This window comes from Lissotriton helveticus, chromosome 12, assembly GCF_964261635.1.
Source record: "Lissotriton helveticus chromosome 12, aLisHel1.1, whole genome shotgun sequence".
Taxonomy (NCBI): Eukaryota; Metazoa; Chordata; class Amphibia; order Caudata; family Salamandridae; genus Lissotriton; species Lissotriton helveticus.
This window is the reverse complement of record NC_136073.1, coordinates 551,430,464-551,449,405: the sequence shown is the minus strand read 5'-3', so window position 1 is coordinate 551,449,405 and position 18,942 is coordinate 551,430,464. Positions and strand designations below refer to the sequence as shown.

The 18,942-nt window shown below is 47.1% G+C and overlaps 1 protein-coding gene across 1 annotated transcript in view; it reads right to left on the bottom strand.

The window, feature by feature from the left end:
* The window catches only part of LOC144799873 (uncharacterized), a 434,568-nt gene that overhangs the window by 80,837 nt on the left and 334,789 nt on the right, over window positions 1-18,942 (bottom strand). Inside the window, exon 9 of the mRNA XM_078671473.1 lies at window positions 13,903-14,022. Coding sequence (XP_078527599.1) covers window positions 13,903-14,022 — 120 coding nt within the window. The remainder of the gene's footprint in view (window positions 1-13,902; window positions 14,023-18,942) is intronic.

The window sequence follows — 18,942 nt, the reverse complement described above, 5'->3', positions numbered from 1 at the left end:
ACCTTCCAGAAGAGCAGTCTCCGTGCAATAGCCTTCACAGAAACCAGACTGAGAATCATAAAGCAGATCATTAGATTGAACAAAGGCAGACAATTGGCAATAAACCAGAAGATGCATGTTGAGAGAGACACTCAGCATAGAGAAAGTACTAATGACTGCCAGGGCCAAATAAAGAGCAAATTGATATGTTGCTGACATGGAAGCTGGAACGGCAAAAAATGAATCAGCGTTGGCCATGAAGAGTAAGGACAAACTCCAAGTAGATTTATGCAGGTTGCCGTCTACAAAGAAAAAAATGTTGCGTTTCTGATGTGGGTTTTCATATCCACATGAAGACAAATGTCAAGCCATAGTCCAAATGTGCAAAGGCTGTGGAAAGGAGAACCATTTCATAACAGTTTGCAAAGTGAAAGAGAAACTCACTAGGTCACAGCGAGAAGAGAAAATGGATGCCAGAAAACTCCAAAAGCCTTTTCGCCACGCCCACAAAACAAAAAGTGGGCATCAGGTACAAAAAGTAGAAACCAGACAAAGTCAATCATCATCAAGTTCATCCTACATAGGCTCGTCAACGTCCTCATCGAACACCAATGAGGCCATGGATGTACGCTGATGGAATCGACCAGCGAATGATGGGCGCATGGAGGCCTGGCTGCTTGCAAAGAAAAAACAGTGACAAAAGCAAACCACCAAACAAAGCAACTAAACTAATTTGGACATTGCCCCCAGATTACGATAAAGGTTAATGGTTGCCCCATAACCTAGAGACAGTGGTGTGTCGATTTAACATCATGCCAGTTCAACATCCTATCTCCTGTGCCACATCTCAAAAGACAGTTGTTCTTAAAGTAGTTATGAATTATCTGAGAATTGAGATAGATTCCAGCAGTGTGCAGGCAGGGTTGCCAAACGACAAGCGCAGGGCTTTTCTCCAGTTATTCGATGGTATTTTGCAGCAGAAAATGGTGACTGTTCATGAAATACAAGTACTGCTGGCTCACCTTAACTTTGCATGTAGGGTGGCAAAGCTAGGCTGTTCCTTTTTTAGGTGTTTGGGGCTGTCTTTAGTGGACCATCAGATACCCCGTCGCAGAATTCTCCTGACTGCAGGCATTAAAGCAGACTTATAGGCATATAGAGTGTTTTTGGAATGCTTCAATAGTATTCCTTTGGAAGGTGTTGGTTAGGAGACGGAATGGTCGATACAGATTTTCTCTGATGCATCAGGTGGGGGAGTTGTTCAGCTTGTTTTGACAAGGAAGGGGGTCAGGGGAGGAGTGGCCCCAAGCGTGGACACATGGGGCAGAAGCATTCCATTCTTGGAGTTCTTTCCGTTGGTGGTAGGGTAGACATTGTGGGTGAACAATTTTCAGAACAGGAAGGTGGCCTTTAATTTTGACATCCTGGCAGTGGTCAACATTGTGAATAGGCATACAGCAAAGGGCTTGAAGGTTTTCCAATTACTATGGGAGTTTGCATTGATTGCTCGACTTATAATGTGACTTTTTGTGCTCAGCACGTCCATGGAGTTGACAATGACAATGGGGATGCTTCAACTCATGCGCAGTGGAGAACATTTCATGGCCTAGCCCCAGATGTGGACATGAAGAAAAGGCCCATGCCTTTGCAGCTGTGGCATGGAGGAGTTCAAGGATGATGAGGACCATTAAAGGGTTGTTGGCTCAATCTATGCAAAAGTAACATTTCCAAGCCTAACAAAAATATATTCAGTCAGGAGAAAAAAGTAGGAAGGGTTTGGTTGTGGCATGTCTGAACGTAGAAATTATGTGTTTAATTTCATTATGTGCTTAATTGAGAGGGGTTTTAACTTGTTTCTTTTGGCAAGCAAATGGTCTGGGCTAGCATTTTACAGAAAGGTTTTCCGGTCCTACAAGCCTTTACCAGGGTAAATCGGTAAGAGGATACTTGAAGGTTGGGCAAGGGAGAAGGGGTACCTTATTGAGGCTTCGAAGTCTGATTTTCTTGGCCTTGTTGCATAGGATATTACAGGTACTGGACAGGGGATGTGTCTAGGGACAAGGTGGTATTATTCTTAGTTACAGTGGTATGGCTATTTATTGGGAGGGTTTGCACTTCTGAATTGATTGGTAGAAAGGGAGGGATGAGATGCATAGAGAGGATATATGTCTGTTAGACAGGGTGATGGAAGTGTGGGTAAAGAAAGTAAAGACAGACCAGAGAGGACAGGGTAAATGGGTAATATTAAGAAAATACCAAAATACCCTACGGGAGAGGTGTGTCATTTGGGGTGGTGTTTGAATTTGGAAAATGGAGCTGGAAAATTTGTGGAAAGTCTTTCAACACTCCAGGGATATCATGTTCTAGCGGTTATGAGAAGAGCATTGTGATTGCTAGGTCTGCCTCCAGATGAATTCGGGATGTATTCTTATTAAATAGAAGTGACAACAGAAGTGAATTTGAGAGGTTGGGGTAGTGAACTGGCTTCAAACAGTGTATATGTTCATCACCACCCCCTTTTCTGAATCGTTTTTGGCCACTATAGGTGTGGCAGGGTATACTCAGACATGAGTCCCTTGCTCACTGCTCCATCAGGATTCAAGCAAGCCGGGCCGACGAGGCTGAAATGCCAGAAACCGGTCCCCGGTAGCTTGTCTCCTTTCTGGTGAAGAATTGGCTTGGTAGTTTGGTCTTACCTGTTCCCATGATGCACTGGGCCAGGGACAGACTAATTTGCATATAGCCAGGTTCTGAGCTGGGATGGGGCAGTGAGCTAAATAACGGTGATGGATCAAGCCCTGATCTTTGGACTGGGTAAGAGTGGTCTGCTTAATTCAGACACTCTGTTCATCACCACCCCCTTTTCTGAATCGTTTTTGGCCACTATAGGTGTGGCAGGGTATACTCAGACATGAGTCCCTTGCTCACTGCTCCATCAGGATTCAAGCAAGCCGGGCCGACGAGGCTGAAATGCCAGAAACCGGTCCCCGGTAGCTTGTCTCCTTTCTGGTGAAGAATTGGCTTGGTAGTTTGGTCTTACCTGTTCCCATGATGCACTGGGCCAGGGACAGACTAATTTGCATATAGCCAGGTTCTGAGCTGGGATGGGGCAGTGAGCTAAATAACGGTGATGGATCAAGCCCTGATCTTTGGACTGGGTAAGAGTGGTCTGCTTAATTCAGACACTCTGTTCATCACCACCCCCTTTTCTGAATCGTTTTTGGCCACTATAGGTGTGGCAGGGTATACTCAGACATGAGTCCCTTGCTCACTGCTCCATCAGGATTCAAGCAAGCCGGGCCGACGAGGCTGAAATGCCAGAAACCGGTCCCCGGTAGCTTGTCTCCTTTCTGGTGAAGAATTGGCTTGGTAGTTTGGTCTTACCTGTTCCCATGATGCACTGGGCCAGGGACAGACTAATTTGCATATAGCCAGGTTCTGAGCTGGGATGGGGCAGTGAGCTAAATAACGGTGATGGATCAAGCCCTGATCTTTGGACTGGGTAAGAGTGGTCTGCTTAATTCAGACACTCTGTTCATCACCACCCCCTTTTCTGAATCGTTTTTGGCCACTATAGGTGTGGCAGGGTATACTCAGACATGAGTCCCTTGCTCACTGCTCCATCAGGATTCAAGCAAGCCGGGCCGACGAGGCTGAAATGCCAGAAACCGGTCCCCGGTAGCTTGTCTCCTTTCTGGTGAAGAATTGGCTTGGTAGTTTGGTCTTACCTGTTCCCATGATGCACTGGGCCAGGGACAGACTAATTTGCATATAGCCAGGTTCTGAGCTGGGATGGGGCAGTGAGCTAAATAACGGTGATGGATCAAGCCCTGATCTTTGGACTGGGTAAGAGTGGTCTGCTTAATTCAGACACTCTGTTCATCACCACCCCCTTTTCTGATTCAAACAGTGTATATGCACCAACTGCGTTCTGTAGGAGGACGACACACAAGTTACTACTTGTATAACGATATATCTGTAAGAGATATTAGTTAGTGATTGATTCCTTACCTTAGAGTAATCCCCAGGCGTCAGACTGGATCCGGAAAGTTTTGCCTAGCAGTACCCCTGCGAGTCGGTGGGTGGCGTCGTGCGGTTCCCCGTCTGTCACTGGCGTCGCGAGCGCTAAGATGATGTCATGGAGACTACTTAGGCGCCACCCATGCGCGCTGACGTCAGTTCTGCACATGACTTTCCGCACCAAAACACAGAGCCATGCAAGATGATCTTAACCCTAAGTAATCAGTTCGTAGAACGGGGAGGATGGGCGGGCGGTAAGGAATCTATCACTAACTAATGCCTCTTACAGATATATCGTTACACAAGTAGTAACTTGTGCATCTGAAAGAGACACGTTAGTGATAGATTCCTTACCTTAGAATACATACCCCAGCAATACCAACCCCAGTGGTGGGTCTGCGAACAAAATTACACCAAGAAGTCAGGGAGAAAAGAACGGCCAAAGAAGCCGTCTCTCTGGACTTGACTGTCAAGGCAGTAGTGCATTGTAAACGTGTGCAGCGAGGCCCACATAGCTGCCTGACAAATGTCCTGCAAGGGAACACCGCGTACCAAGGCAGTAGTGGCTGCAGTGGCCCTGGTCAAATGGGCACGCAGTCCCACAGGAGGCTTCTTCTTGGCCAAGGAGTAACATGCTTTGATGCACAGAACGACCCACCGGGAAATGGTCCGTTTGTACACAGCCCAACCTTTTTGGCGCCCATGTAGCCAACTAAGAGCTCATCATCCACTCGGAACTGTTGTGTAAGCTGCAGATAGAAAGCAAGCGCACGTTTTGGGTCCAGGCGGTGGGGCCTCTCCTCTTCCCTGGAAGGATGCGGCGGCGGAAAGAAGGTGATTGTTTGCCCGATGTGGAAGGGCATGACAACCTTTGGCAAAAAAGAAGGACGGGTCCTCAGAACCACCTTGTCCGGATGAACTGAAAGGAAAGGAGGTTTGGAATAAAGAGCCTGGAGCTCACTCACTCTTCTGGCAGAGGTGATAGCTACCAGGAAAGCCGTCTTTAGAGTAAGAAGACAAAAAGGACAGTTATGAAGAGACTCAAAGGGAGCGCACATCTGAAAAGTCAAGACCAGATTCAAGTCCCATTGAGGCATTATGAAAGGCACGGGAGGGAACGTGTGTGTAATGCCTTTGAGGAAACGGTTAACAACCGGGGACTTGAAAAGAGAAGGCTAATCAGGAAGCCGCAGGAAGGTGTAAATGGCAGAACGATAACCTTTGATAGTGCCCAGAGCAGAGCCCTGTTGGGCCAAAGACAGAAGAAACAGAAGAACCTCAGAAAGAGGGGCAGAAAGGGGATCCACAGCCTTTGCTGTGCACCATGCCACAAATCTGTTCCATCGGCAGGCGTATACCTTTTTAGTGGAGGGACACCTGGCTGCCAGAATGACATTACAGACTTCAGGAGGAAGGTCGCAAGCCGTCAACTGTTGCCGCTCAATTTCAAAGCATGGAGGTGGAGGCTAGACAGGTTCGGGTGTAGGACCGTCCCCTGCTGCTGCGACAGAAGATCCTCCCGAAGAGGCAGATGGATCGGGGAATCGATGCTCATACTGAGTAGCTCTGGATACCATACTCTTCGAACCCTGTCCAGAGCCACAAGAATACCTTGAGCCCGGTCGTGCCTGATCTTCTTCAGCACTCTGTGCAGAAGTGGTATAGGCAGAAAGGTGTACAACAGGCCGCAACTCCACTCGTGACGAAAAGCATCACTGAGTGAGTGCTGCCTTGGAAATTCCAATACGATGACATTGCGTGTTCTCTTCGGTGGTGACTAGATCTAATCAAGGCTCTCCCCACTGCTGAAAGAGACCTTGCACCTCAACCGAGTGCAGACGGCATTCGTGATCCATCAAGCACCGGCGGCAGAGTTCGTCTGCCCTGGCGTTCAGAGAACCTGCCATGTGTTGAACCACCAAAGTAATGCCTTGTTCCAGCCATGTCCAGAGGTGCAGAGCCTCCTGACATAGGGTCCAGAACTCCACCCCACCCTGTTTGTTGCAATACCACATGGCGGTGGTGTTGTCCATGAACACCTGCACTACACTTCCCCGGACAGAGGGAAGGAATGCTTTCAGTGCAAGTCGGATCGCCCGCAGCTCCAGAAGGTTGATATGGAGCCGGGACTCCGCCGGAGACCAGACGCTCCTGATCTCTGCCTCTGCCAAGTGGCCTCCCCATCCCAGGAAGGACGCATCCGTCACCACTGTGTTCTACGGTTGGGGAAGCGAGAGGGATGGGAAACATCCTTTACCACGCGGATTTTACTCTGCAAGGCTTTTACAACGCGTCCATTACAACGCAAGTCGTAACCACGACTTGCGCTGGAGGGCGCTAGAGGATTAAGAATAGTATATTTACTATTCCAACACCTTCCCTAGTGTCCACGGGGACTGGTGTTAGAATAGTAAATTATACTATTCTCAATCTGCGCCCCCAACGCAAGTCGTGGTAACGACTTGCGTTGTAAGGGACGCGTTGTAAAAGCACACATTGTGACGGTACGCGTCGTACCGTCATACATCCGAGAGGGATCTGCCATTGACCCAATCGCGATTTGTGAGCCACCACTGCAATTGTCGTGCAGTGCCCTCCGAGATCTGGACATGATCGGACAGGTTGCCCTGATGCTGTGCCCACTGGAACTTCAGGTCCCACTGCAGAGCCCGCAAATGCCATCTGGCATGTTGCACTAGCAGAATGCAGGAAGCCATCAGGCCCAGGAGCCGGGGGGTCATCCTGACTGAAACACGGGACAGAGGCTGAAAGATCGGAATCATAGCCTGAATATCCCGGACTCGCTGCTCGGGAGGATAAACCCGAAACTGCGTCGAATCCAGAACCGCTTGGATAAAACGGAGCTTCTGAAAGGGACTCAGGTGTGACTTCGGCACATTGATGGAGAACCCCAGCAAATGCAAGAGGTCGGCCGTAGTCTGGAGGTGAATGACGGCTACCTGGGGCTAGCCCGCCTTCAACAACCAGTCGTCGAGGTAGGGGAAGACTGACACCCCTGACCTGCACAGATGAGCTGCGACCACCGCCATCACTTTCGTGAACACCCGAGGGGTGCTGGTAAGGCCGAAGGGCAGCACGGTAAACCGAAAATGCTTCTGGCCTACCATGAACCGCAGGTAACGCCGGTGGGCCGGCAGGACGGGGATGTGAAAATATGCGTCCTGCAAGTCCAACACCACCATCCAGCCTCCAGGGTCCAGGGCAGCCAGGACCTGAGCCAGAGTCAGCATCTTGAACTTCTCCTTCCGGAGGCAGCGATTGATGTCCCGGAGGTCCAAGATGGGGCGCAAGCCCCCCTTGTCCTTCTTGGGGACCAGAAAGTAGTGGGAATAACAACCACTCCCTACTTCCTGACCGGGAACGCACTCGATGGCCCCCTTGGCCAGGAGGGCTGTAACTTCCTGACAGAGAAGAGCCAAATGATCCCCCGACATGCGGTGGTACCGAGGTGGCATGGCCGGAGGGGAGGACAGAAAGGGGAGCTAGTAACCATAGCGGATTATCTGCTGCATCCACTTGTCTGATGTTATCTCACGCCAGTGGTGGAGGTGGTGGCGAACCCTGCCACTCACCGGCATGGGGTGCTCCCTGAAGCTCGGATTAGGAAGGCTTAAAGGCGGCAGCAGCGGGGGTAGAGTTGGACTGACCCGCGCGCTGGGTGCCAGACCCACCCCTGCGGAATCCACGGCTGCGGCCACGGTGAGGCTGGTTCTGCACAGGCTTGTTGGAGGGGCAAGCCTGAGTGCCCCTACCCTGGCCATGAAAGGAATGAAAACCAGGCGTGGTAGGGTTCTTTGTAGAAAGACCCAATGACTTGGCCGTAGCCCGGGAGTCTTTAAAGCGCCCCAGGGCGTTATCTGCCTTATCGTCAAAGAGGCGGGAACCATCAATTGACATGTCCGTGAGCGAGCCCTGTACATCGGGTGAGAACCCAGTGGAACGCAACCAGGCGTGGCGCCGCAACGCCACCGTCGTGCAAATTGTCCTGCCCAATGAATCAGCTGTATTCAAACCGCACCGGATGGCAAATTTTGTCGCATTCTTACCCTCTGTAATCGCTTGGAAAAGGACAGCCTGGACCTCCTCAGAACACTGAGGCAAGACCTGTGCCACAGAATCCCACACTGCATGGGAATAACGGCCCAACAAGCAGGCGGTGTTAACCGACCGCAACCCCAAGGTGGCTGAGGAGAACAATCTCTTGCCAAACTGGTCCAGCCGCTTAGAGTCCTTGTCCGGCGGAGGCGAGGGAAAGGCACTCTGCAACGTCGAGGCTTGAATGACCGGGCTCTCAGGCGTGGAGTGAGCGGTCGGGAAGGCGGGATCACCAGGCGCCGGGTGATGACACCTAGCGATGTTTTTATCCACCGCGCCCCCGTGGCCGGTCTCAAACAAGTGCCCAAAAGGACTTTGGTGGGGGTCTCATTGAAAGGGAGCAGCGGCTCCAACGACGCATATGCCGTCTGGAGCACCTCAGTAAGGAGGTTGGTCTTGAGGGCCACCAGAGGGAGGTCGAGATGGAGAGCCTCCGCCGCCCAACGGAGCACCACAGTGTAGGAGGCACCCTCCTCCAACGTAGGCGGAGGAGAGGCAAACCCCGGGTCCGAAGGAAGACACATCCAGTTCGCCCGCATCCTCAAGGTCGTCCACCCAATCCTGCTCAGAGTCACATTGCCGAGTGAGGGGTCCTCGGACCAATCAAAGCCGTCGTCCAGCTCCGGCGAAGCTGGGGCCGGTGGTGGCGGCAGAGCCAGAGCCAGAGCCAGAGAAGGGACAAACGGTGCCGGGCACGGCACCGAGAACGGCGCCGAGAACGGCGCCGGCTGGGGCCGGGCTGGAGCCGCATCCCAATGCGGATCCCAGGCCGGAACAAAACGGTCCGGGAACCGGGGCAGAAGTGGAAGGAACGGCACCCAGCGCGGTGCATGGGGCGGAGACGAGGGTGGGACCAGGCCAGGGCCAGCGGCGCAGGAGCAACAGGTGGACGTCGGTGAGCGAACGCGCTTCTTCAACTTCTTTTTATGGCGTTGCTTACCGGAATCTGAAGGTGAAGACTTAGAGCCCGAGGAGCGACGGCTCCGGTCCCACAAGCGGTCTAGGAGACGGCCCCTAGATGCGGAGCGGCGGGGAGAGGAATGCAGGGCTTCCAGCAACTTCCGGCGCCGCTCCCGCAGAGCCTTTGGGGCCATGGCTCGACAGTCTCGGAAGTCGCGGGAGTCATGGTCGGTCTCTAGGCAGTAGAGGCACACGTTGTGGGGGTCCGTCACCGACATGTTACGGTGACACGACCCACAAGACTTAAAGCCGGGCATCCCTACATGCACCCGGAGACAGAAGGGGAGACAAAAGTCTCAAAAGAGTAGTCAAAAAATGACTGAGGTATGTGCTCAATCTGGATCTGCGCTTTCGGGGTGGAAAAAGAAAGAACTGACGTCAGCTCGCATGGATGGCGCCTAAGTAGTCTCCTTGACGTCATCTCGGCCCTCACGACGCCAGTGACGGACGAGGAGCCGCACGACGCCACCTACCGATGTGCACGGGTACTGCTAAGCAAAACTTTCAGGATCCAGTCTGACGCCTGGGGATTATTCTAAGGTAAGGAATCTATCACTAACGGAACACAAGCAACCTAGGACCAGTTTCACCCTAGTTATGGGCTCATCAGCTAGATGTTGCTTGGTTCCAGTGCCACAGTGAGTATGGGACCCACGTCTGGGCATATCCATGCCACTTAGGGGGCACTACATGAAACACACAAAAGGTGATGGGAGGAATGCTTGCAATTTGTCTTACCTCTGGTAATTAGTCGGGGTAGCAGCCCACCTCATTGCTCTCCTACATATCATGCCACCTCTTTTTAGACCCAGCCATAGGCAGATTGGTCTTGACCCTGCTCTTCATGGGAACAGTCCAGCTCGAACTGACATGCCAGGTCCTCCCTGCACTGAAACACAAGCAAATCAGGACTGATTTTGCTGGTGGTGAAACAAAACTTGAGGGGACACCCCTGCAAAGTACATGGAGGGGTCCCCCCATGCTCCATACCTAGTCAGGAGCTCTCAGGCCATCAAGCCTGCCGCTGGTGCACAGTACTGGAGGGGGACCCCTGGAGCTCAGGGCCCACTAGATTTCACCCTAGTTATGTGCTCATCAGTCGTGTATAGTTTGGTTACAGTGACACTGAACACAGGATGCAAGTCTGGACACACCCATGCCACTAAGAGCGGTGCATGAAACACACACAAGGTGATGGGACGAATGATAGCGATTTGTCTAACTACTGGCAATTGCTCGAGATAGCATCCCAACCCATTGTTCTTTAGCTCACAATGCAACCTCAGTTTGGAACCAGCCATTTGCAAATCAGTCTTGACCCTGCTCTTCATAGGAACAGTCCAGCCCGAACTGTGAAGCCAGGCCCTCCCTGAACCGGAACACAAGCAGCCCAGGGCCGGTTTCACCCACGTACATTGAACACAAGGTCCTATTCCTCCCTGTATCCCTTGATGTGTCCCTCCCCGCCTAGATGTCTTACTGGGATTCCTTTCATAATCAGCTCATTTAAATGGGTCATACAGTCAAAGTGATCACAGTAGCTGTCAATACGTAACAAGACATCATTAAAGAAAGGGACATTAGCAAATCTATGTTGCTGGGAATGTAGTTGTAGACCTGGATTTTATCACTTATATCACAAGGAGGCATCTACCTCCTACAACACACGATTATCAAGAGCTTTAAAGAATCCTCCTGGCTTGTCCTATCAATTCTCATCAATAACAGAGATATTTGGTGCAGCTGAAATGAACAAGGTCCATTTGTGGGGTGGTGGTGAAATGTTTAGGGTTGGACAAAATCCTCTGTCAGATCAAGAATCAAAAAATGATAGGGATGAAAGTCCTGCCCACCACTGTCACACGGCGGGTCTCAGAAACAGAGGACATCAATAAAAGGGCAAGCAATGCCTAGCAAATTAAACAAAACATCAACATACAGGTTTAAATACCTTGTATCAGATCCCAGAGCATACCTTGTACTTGTTTACACCTTCTAGGATGGGGTCAGAGTCTGTCTGGGTGACTAGGGTACTGTTCCTCGTCACAGCCTTTATGATGGTGATTCATCCCCTGGAGGCAGGCAACTCCCTTGTCCAGATACGATACCGAAAGGCAGGTCTTCCATTAGTACCTACATTAAACTATTTATAAAATGGTTTACTTCTCTCTTTCGACCATAGAATGATTAGAAGCCCCTCCCACTTCCGGTTTAATATACAAGAGATTGAATGGAGGGATGCAGAACTGTGATGAGAGATATTTGCACCTGAAATGATGATTATTACTAATCAGCAATCGTGGTATTAATGGTGCCAGAGATACCTGCATGGTAGGTTACAGCGATCAGTCAAAATGGAAGTCTGAGTAGCTGCAGCTCATGCCTCTGATGCCACATCCTATCCCTGCCAGATTATTGCTTTCACATGCGGCAGCAGGAGCCAAGGACAAGAGAGTTGAGTCAGTGGCACTTAAGAACCGCCATAAGTCTTATTTCACATGATGGCATCAGACAACTTTCTATTCATTATTCAGGACTTTCAAAGCCCGCTATCTGTGCACGCAAAGACCCTCTGGGATTTCAAGTTCATCTGAGATTTTTTTCCCTTAGTTTTCTGCTTAATGTTTCCACTGTGGGTTCACTTCTTTGTGGCCATTTACACTCCTGCACTGAATCTAGGGTACATTCTCTGATTTAAAAAAAAAAAACCACAAAAGCGAGATAAGGTATTCGACCTGGCTGTAGGGAGAAGCGTAAACAATGAGGCAGATAATGCGTATAATAGGAATCATACATTTCCTCTAATTTTTTACACAAACTACAAAATGTTGGTGGCCCACTGTGACTATGATCCCAATCACAAGTTTTTCAGAGGTGCCTCCCATCATGCATACAAGTTTCTGTGGTTTTGGGAACACACCTGGTAAAACCAAATGCTTTCCTGCATACATTTGCCACTGGCTGAAAGTAGGTCCAAAAAGCGCACGAAAAAGGGACCAGGTAGGGAGGGGTCTCGGATGCAATAATTGGATTTGCAATTCCAGTACCAGGGTTGTATTCTGCACTCCGGGCCTGGAATTGCCTGGCACAGTGACTGGAATTTAAGTCAGGCACAGTAATACTTGTGTCCCTCATATATTGCAGAAACTCATTTTTAGCAGATTTTTGTCCTAAAAACCTGATCGCAGGACTGTACTTGGGATACGGGCCTAAGCGCCCTCGCCTGTTCCTCTTCTTTTTTTCATTGAATTCACCCTTCAGTGTAAGCCATCGACTCTCCTGTCGCTCAAAGAATTAGAGACTTTCCTCTCCTAAATAATCTGCTTTCAACAGAGGAGCATTTCCATCCTACAGTGCCAACGTAGAACGACTTACAATAGCTCGCGCTCCCAGAAGCCCACGCATCATCAATTTGCTTGGTTTGATTAAATGAATTTCCAGACTAATCGAGGTGTTCTTCAGTCTTCGGGGTTATTGGTGAACATAAATCCCCGGTGCTGTGTCACTGGCACATAAAAGCGGAATAGGGGGCTGACATATTTGAAGGAACGTGCACTGTGCCCCAGCAACCACCATTTTCTGCTTAGCGAGGCACACGGCATGTAGTTTCATTTCAAGCACCATGCCAATTAAATTCAGTCACTTCCGGAGGTGGATCAGCCGGCTCTGCAGCGTTTTGGTGCACAGTGGACTTTTTTGTTGTATAATTATTTCCCCCTAAAGTGCAGTGTCTGTTATACTTACAGGCTTCTTGGAGTGTGCATGACATCTGTTCCAGCAAGAATGCACCTACAGTTGCACCTCAGATAGACCCAAACATTTACCCTATTCCCACCTACACAAGCACCATGTAAGGTCATCATTGGCCAATGCAAAAGTTCCAATTCTTGGCTTTGTGTGAATGCCAGAATTGTAATTTAGTATGACTGGCCCATAATAATGCTCATGATGACACGTGCCAGTAGCTTGGGAATTACAATTAAGACATGGGGGCTAATTCCAAGTTTGTCAGACTGAGTAGTGTCTGTTGGGAGGGTGGAGGTAATTTTCTCCGACATCCGAAGGATACTCCGCCTGCCAAATGTAGATTTGTCTCCCAGCCCAGTGGACAACTCTGTACATTGAAAGGAACTGTAATTACAGTGTTTATATGTTCAACATATGTGGTGTATGTCAGCCATTGCTTTTCATAGATGCCAAACTCTTGGAGGTTTCTCCCAAGATGTGGAGATCATTATTCATACTTTTTCATATCCCCCACCACCAGGTTTTCTTGGTGATGATGGGCAGGAAGAAACAAGGATTACACCACCCACCCTAAATGGGCAGATGGTATAATGTCCTTCCTCTGACTGTCCCTACTCCGTGGAGTCATCAGTGGAAGTATTCTGTTGATGGAGCCAGCAGTGGGTCTGTAAACTGATTACTGAAGGCTCACCCATCTCTATATGAGGCGGGCGGACGAGGACTTGGCGGGCAGGTTACTCTGTCACATGTGTAACAGAGTATGTATACCCTGTCTGCCAAACTCTAAATAGGATCCCTGGTTCAGCAATCTAGTCAAAAAGTGACATTTACGAAAATAACAATATGTTGTTAGTATTGAGATTGAACCGAATATGATATGTTTTATTCCTTACTTTAAATAAAATAAGGCATGATATTTTTGTCTAGATTTTGGATCTTTCATACAAAGTTCTGTGCCCAAACTGGATTTCCATTTAGACCATTGCATAGTGCGTTGACACCTTGTAGGGCGTTATCTGTGCTTTATAAAGCCAGACAAATTAATATTTTAATAAATACAGAAAAAGGTAAATAATTTACCTGATAAGTGGTAACCTCAATTCTTTTAAGTGACTCCACCTTTTCAGAAAAGATGGTGACATCTTGTGCTTTCTGCTGTAGTACAGTAATACCTTCATACAATGAGGCTCCTCTCTGCACCTGTTGAAGGGGTTCACAATACATAATGAAAAAAAATAAATGACAAACCACAATTAACATTTACAAATACTGAACATTTATGTGTAGAAAAAATTTGTATTTTTTCAGAAATCCCAAAATGTAGGTTGGCGTAAATGAAGGTACCGGGCACGTACCACCATTTGCAAGGAGACAACGCAGTGTGTTATTGGGTCAATAGTTAGTAGCCAGTTTCTACATAAAACATATTATTAGGCACTCAATAGTGCAGAAAAAGCAACGGCTTTTGACTTATTGCTGTATTTCCACTGTCGATATACCTTCAAATCGAGTGAACTAGATCCTGAGTGTAATCTGTCTGGAACTCTGATGATCTCTTTGTTATGCTAACCAAATCAATACATGAATACATTTATTTCTATGACATATTATCTGTAGTGCTAACCAAATCACAGTATATATATATATATATATATATATATATATATATATATATATATATATATATATAGAGAGAGAGAGAGAGAGATTTTTTCTATGATTATTTCATTGTTATGCTAATAAAATACCTTCATCCACAAGTTGATTTATTTGATGAACTCTCAGTGATGCCTCACCTGCTTCGCCCCCAGCTACGCAAACCTTTTCGTCAGCTGGTGGGAGGAGCAGGTGGCCTGGGCGGCTGAAAATGCCGCATGGACAGAGAGGGTAGTATCCTGGTACAAATATATAGTCGATCTGTTTATCGTCTTTAAAGGTTCTGTTGAATGTGCCCAGGAGTATGTCAACGTACTAAATGAGAACAACCTTAATCTCAGATTTAGTGGGGAGATTAGCACAGAAACCGTGAATTTTTTGGACCTTAAAGTGTTCATAGCTGAAGGAAAAGTGTGTACAGCATTGCATAGAAAACAGACAGCCGGTAATTCTGTGCTCCACGCAACAAGTTGCCATTCAGGGAAAACTATATCGAGTATACCCTATGGTGAACTTTTGAGAATTAAGAGGAACAGTACAACACAAGATGATTTTGAAAATGCGGCCAGTGAGAGCCTGTCGAGGTTCAGAATGAGAGGATATACCAGGGAGGTATTACAGGAGGCCAAATTAAAAGCTGATAAGAAATTGAGATCTGATCTAATCTCAAAGGATAGCTCTGTGTCACTTAAGAGACAGGACAGTAATGAGAACAGTGTGAGGATAATCATGAACTATTCAACAGATGCCCAGGACATAAGAAAAAAGTGTGTGAAGAACTGGCACATACTTAAATCTGATCCGGTCATCGGTAAGGACTTACCTAAGTCCCCGTTAATAACGTTCAGAAGAGCTAGGTCATTGGGATCAAACATTGTACAAAGCCACTGTAAGAAAGAGGAAAAACCTCCACCTTTTGGGAAAGTGACAGGATTTTATCCTTGCCTTAAATGCAAGGCGTGTAAAAACAGCAGAAAGGTGACTAGTTACCAGATACCAGGGATGAAGGAGCCCAAAAAGATCACTAGTTTAATGAACTGTAACACAAGCCATACGGTGTACTGTCTTGTATGTCCGTGCGGCTTGCGTTATATTGGGAGTACAACTCACCCAACGAAAATCAGGATCTTAGAACACTTGAGGGCCATACAAAACAAAGATCCCACTTATCCAGTGGCGAGGCACTTTGAAGTGTCTCACCCAAGCAACCGAGAACTCCTCAGCTTTTACTGCATGGACCAAGTACCGGCAGATATACGGAGAGGAAATAGGCTGCTTCAGCTACGCAGGCTAGAGTCTCGCCATATTATTGAGAACCAAACCAAGAAACCGGGTGGCCTGAATGCTGGGGAGGAGCTAGCGGTCCATCTATGAGTCTCATATTGGGTTTTTTCTGCACTGTTGATGATTTTCTAATGTTTAAATCTGTGAGTTGTTTGTATTTACTATACATATTTTTGTGGATTGCCCATTCAGGGCTGAATTTGTAAAATAATTATTATTTGTGCGTTCATTGCCCATCCAGGGCGCAATTTAGTCAGTGATTTAACTGAATGTATACCACTTAGAAATGGTGGTCAGAATGCACTATACATGTCCTTTCTTTATTTTGTTGATTGGCTGTATATATACTTTGCCTAAGGGTGGCGCCGGCCTCTAATTGAGAAAGGCGGTGGCCGAAACGCGTCTAAATCATACTGGACAGTCCCCCGCGAGTGCTGTGTGCTTTTTGCAACTGAGCTGTGTCTGTGGTAGTGACTGGCGTGGTACCGTCTCCCGCCATTCAAAGCACCCGGCCGCGAGTGAAGGAGAGCAGACGGAGAGTGAGCCTTGTGATATATATATATATATATATATATATAGAGAGAGAGAGAGAGAGAGATTTGTTCTATGATTATTTCATTGTTATGCTAATAAAATACCTTCATCCACAAGTTTATTTATTTGATGAACTCTCAGTGATGCTAATTAAAACACTATCTTAAGTTTTTTCTCTTAATGATTGCATGTTGCCTCTTGGCCACCAAGGGAGTAATAACTATAGTAAGGGCTTAGAAAGTGGAGTTTAGCTGGAGTAGTAAACCAACAAGGTCAAACACTGAGGTGCCAACTGAGGATACAGCTGATGAGTGGCATACCTTGACTCATGCAAATAAGTGTCCAACAGGTTTATCACAGTACATTTTTCACCTAAATGAATTAGTTGAATAATCTTGTGCAATGTCTCAATTATGAATTGGATAGAATTGACATATTTTTATAATGGGGAAATCCGGCAGCTTAAAGGTGGGATGCTCGGAGTGACAGTCACTCCGAGCATTGGCTCAACTGTCAGCGCGGAACCCCATTGAGGACCACCGCTTCTCTTCCCATAAGGCGTATTCTCCCAAGCATCCCGCCTTTAAGCTGCCGGATTTCCCAGCCCGTGGAAACGCATTATACCCTACTCTGCGGTTTTTAACCCGTTTCCATCACTTGATCAATGCCGCAATTTTACAACTTTAGTTTAATTGGGCATGTAGCTTAAGAAGTATATGTAATACAGGCATGAATAACAATGTCCTGAAGATGACCCCTTCATTTTAATATAGGGATCGAAACGTCGTCGACACCATATTCACTACTCTGCGGTTTTTAACCCGTTTCCATCACTTGATCAATGCCGCAATTTTACAACTTTAGTTTAATTGGGCATGTAGCTTAAGAAGTATATGTAATACAGGCATGAATAACAATGTCCTGAAGATGACCCCTTCATTTTAATATAGGGATCGAAACGTCGTCGACACCATATTCACTATATGTTTTTGACTGCATCATATGAAATGTCACAGTAGTGTATTTACGATTCATTAATCTGCAAAATTTGATTGTACGCAGACTGCCTCTTCTTGCCTGACAATTTTTTTCCCCCCCCCTCTTCCCCTCTTTGTATGTCACATCTGTCTGTATGTGGTAGTAGGACACAGGCTGTGTCCCATTTGATATTGTATAGATAAACTGACTACACAATCATATTACTTATTAAATCCTGTCTGGCTGGACAGAGAATATAGAATTCATTTGAACTATATAGGGATTTCGCATGAGTATCCCTCCTTGTCTAGGGACCACTGTTTCTGAAAATAATAAATCTATCTTTAGCAAATCACCCAAAAGTGAGCAAAATCACTTCTGTCCAGGCCCAGCATTCTCAATAGCAAATGTGTTTGATTTTGTCACAGTCCTGTTTGGAGCCATGTAGAAGAAGGGAATTCCAAAGGTAGTAATAACAGTAAGCGGAGAAAGAGAAATCTCAAACATATTAGCTTGTAATAGGGGAATATGGTGATGTGAGAAAAAGCACACTGGAATAGAGGTCACATCTCCAAGGTGTTTAGATGTTTTGAAGCTCAGGCTTTTGCTTGATGATCCTAAAGGAATTGAACACACCATTGGTACAGCATGTCTCTCTATAAAAACAAAGGCATATGGTAAGTAATAGCGCTGGTGTTGGTATACCATTTACATAACAATCCCCAACCATTTTGCTCTTCCTGAAACTCCAAAAGCCAATATCAATAATGAACCCAGGAAGTACCCAGCTACCTTCCCCGAGCTTGGGAGCACCAGGGGACAATGAGACATGGTGGCTGTGTTGAATCACATGTAGCAGATGTAAGTCAATATGAAGCCACAGCAAGGAGGAAACATGAAGGGAAATGGTAGAAGAGAAAAAAAGTGCAAGGAAATACCAAAATGATGCTCGTATTTAGGCATGTGGGAACCATACCACTAAGCAGTTGCGGGGAAATGTGCTATTTTTACAGGGAAGTTTAAATTATCTGGGATGCAGTGCTACTGCAAATCTGATTGAATGTCCTTCTATGTGAGACTTGGAAGACCCAAATCCTGTCTTTCAGGCCTAGTCTTCAGTGAACCGATCTCCACAGTCACCACTATTTTACATTCAGAAATAAAGGGAGGTGGTTTAGTCCTTTGACTGCCTTGAGCTGGTTTGCTTCAGGAACTGTGGAAGCAAACCAGCTTCCATTGGATGGATCTTCCATTGGCCTGGTTATCTCAGTTTCACTGCTGAAGAACCAATTAACTTTAGAATGGGAACTAGACCGACAAAACTGGGTTCACACTTTGGATGTGATCCAGAAATGGCTAAGTGTCTTATTTATAATCAAACTTATTGGGTTTCTGAATATGCTACTCACTTAATTTCTCTTTGCTTCAGCAAACCTTTTGTGTGATACTTTGGCCTATTATAGATTTTGTAGAGCAGATTTGTGTGTATGAGAGAGGGTTCGCAATAAGGACATTACAGAAGGTATATAATTCACGGAAAAATGGGAGGGCCATACGAGAGACAGCGTTTACAATGCTGTGAGTACCACACGAGTTGGTAACAACACGGATGTTACATCGTCCGTGTTGTTACCACGCATGGCAATACATCGCAAGTCGTTTCAACGA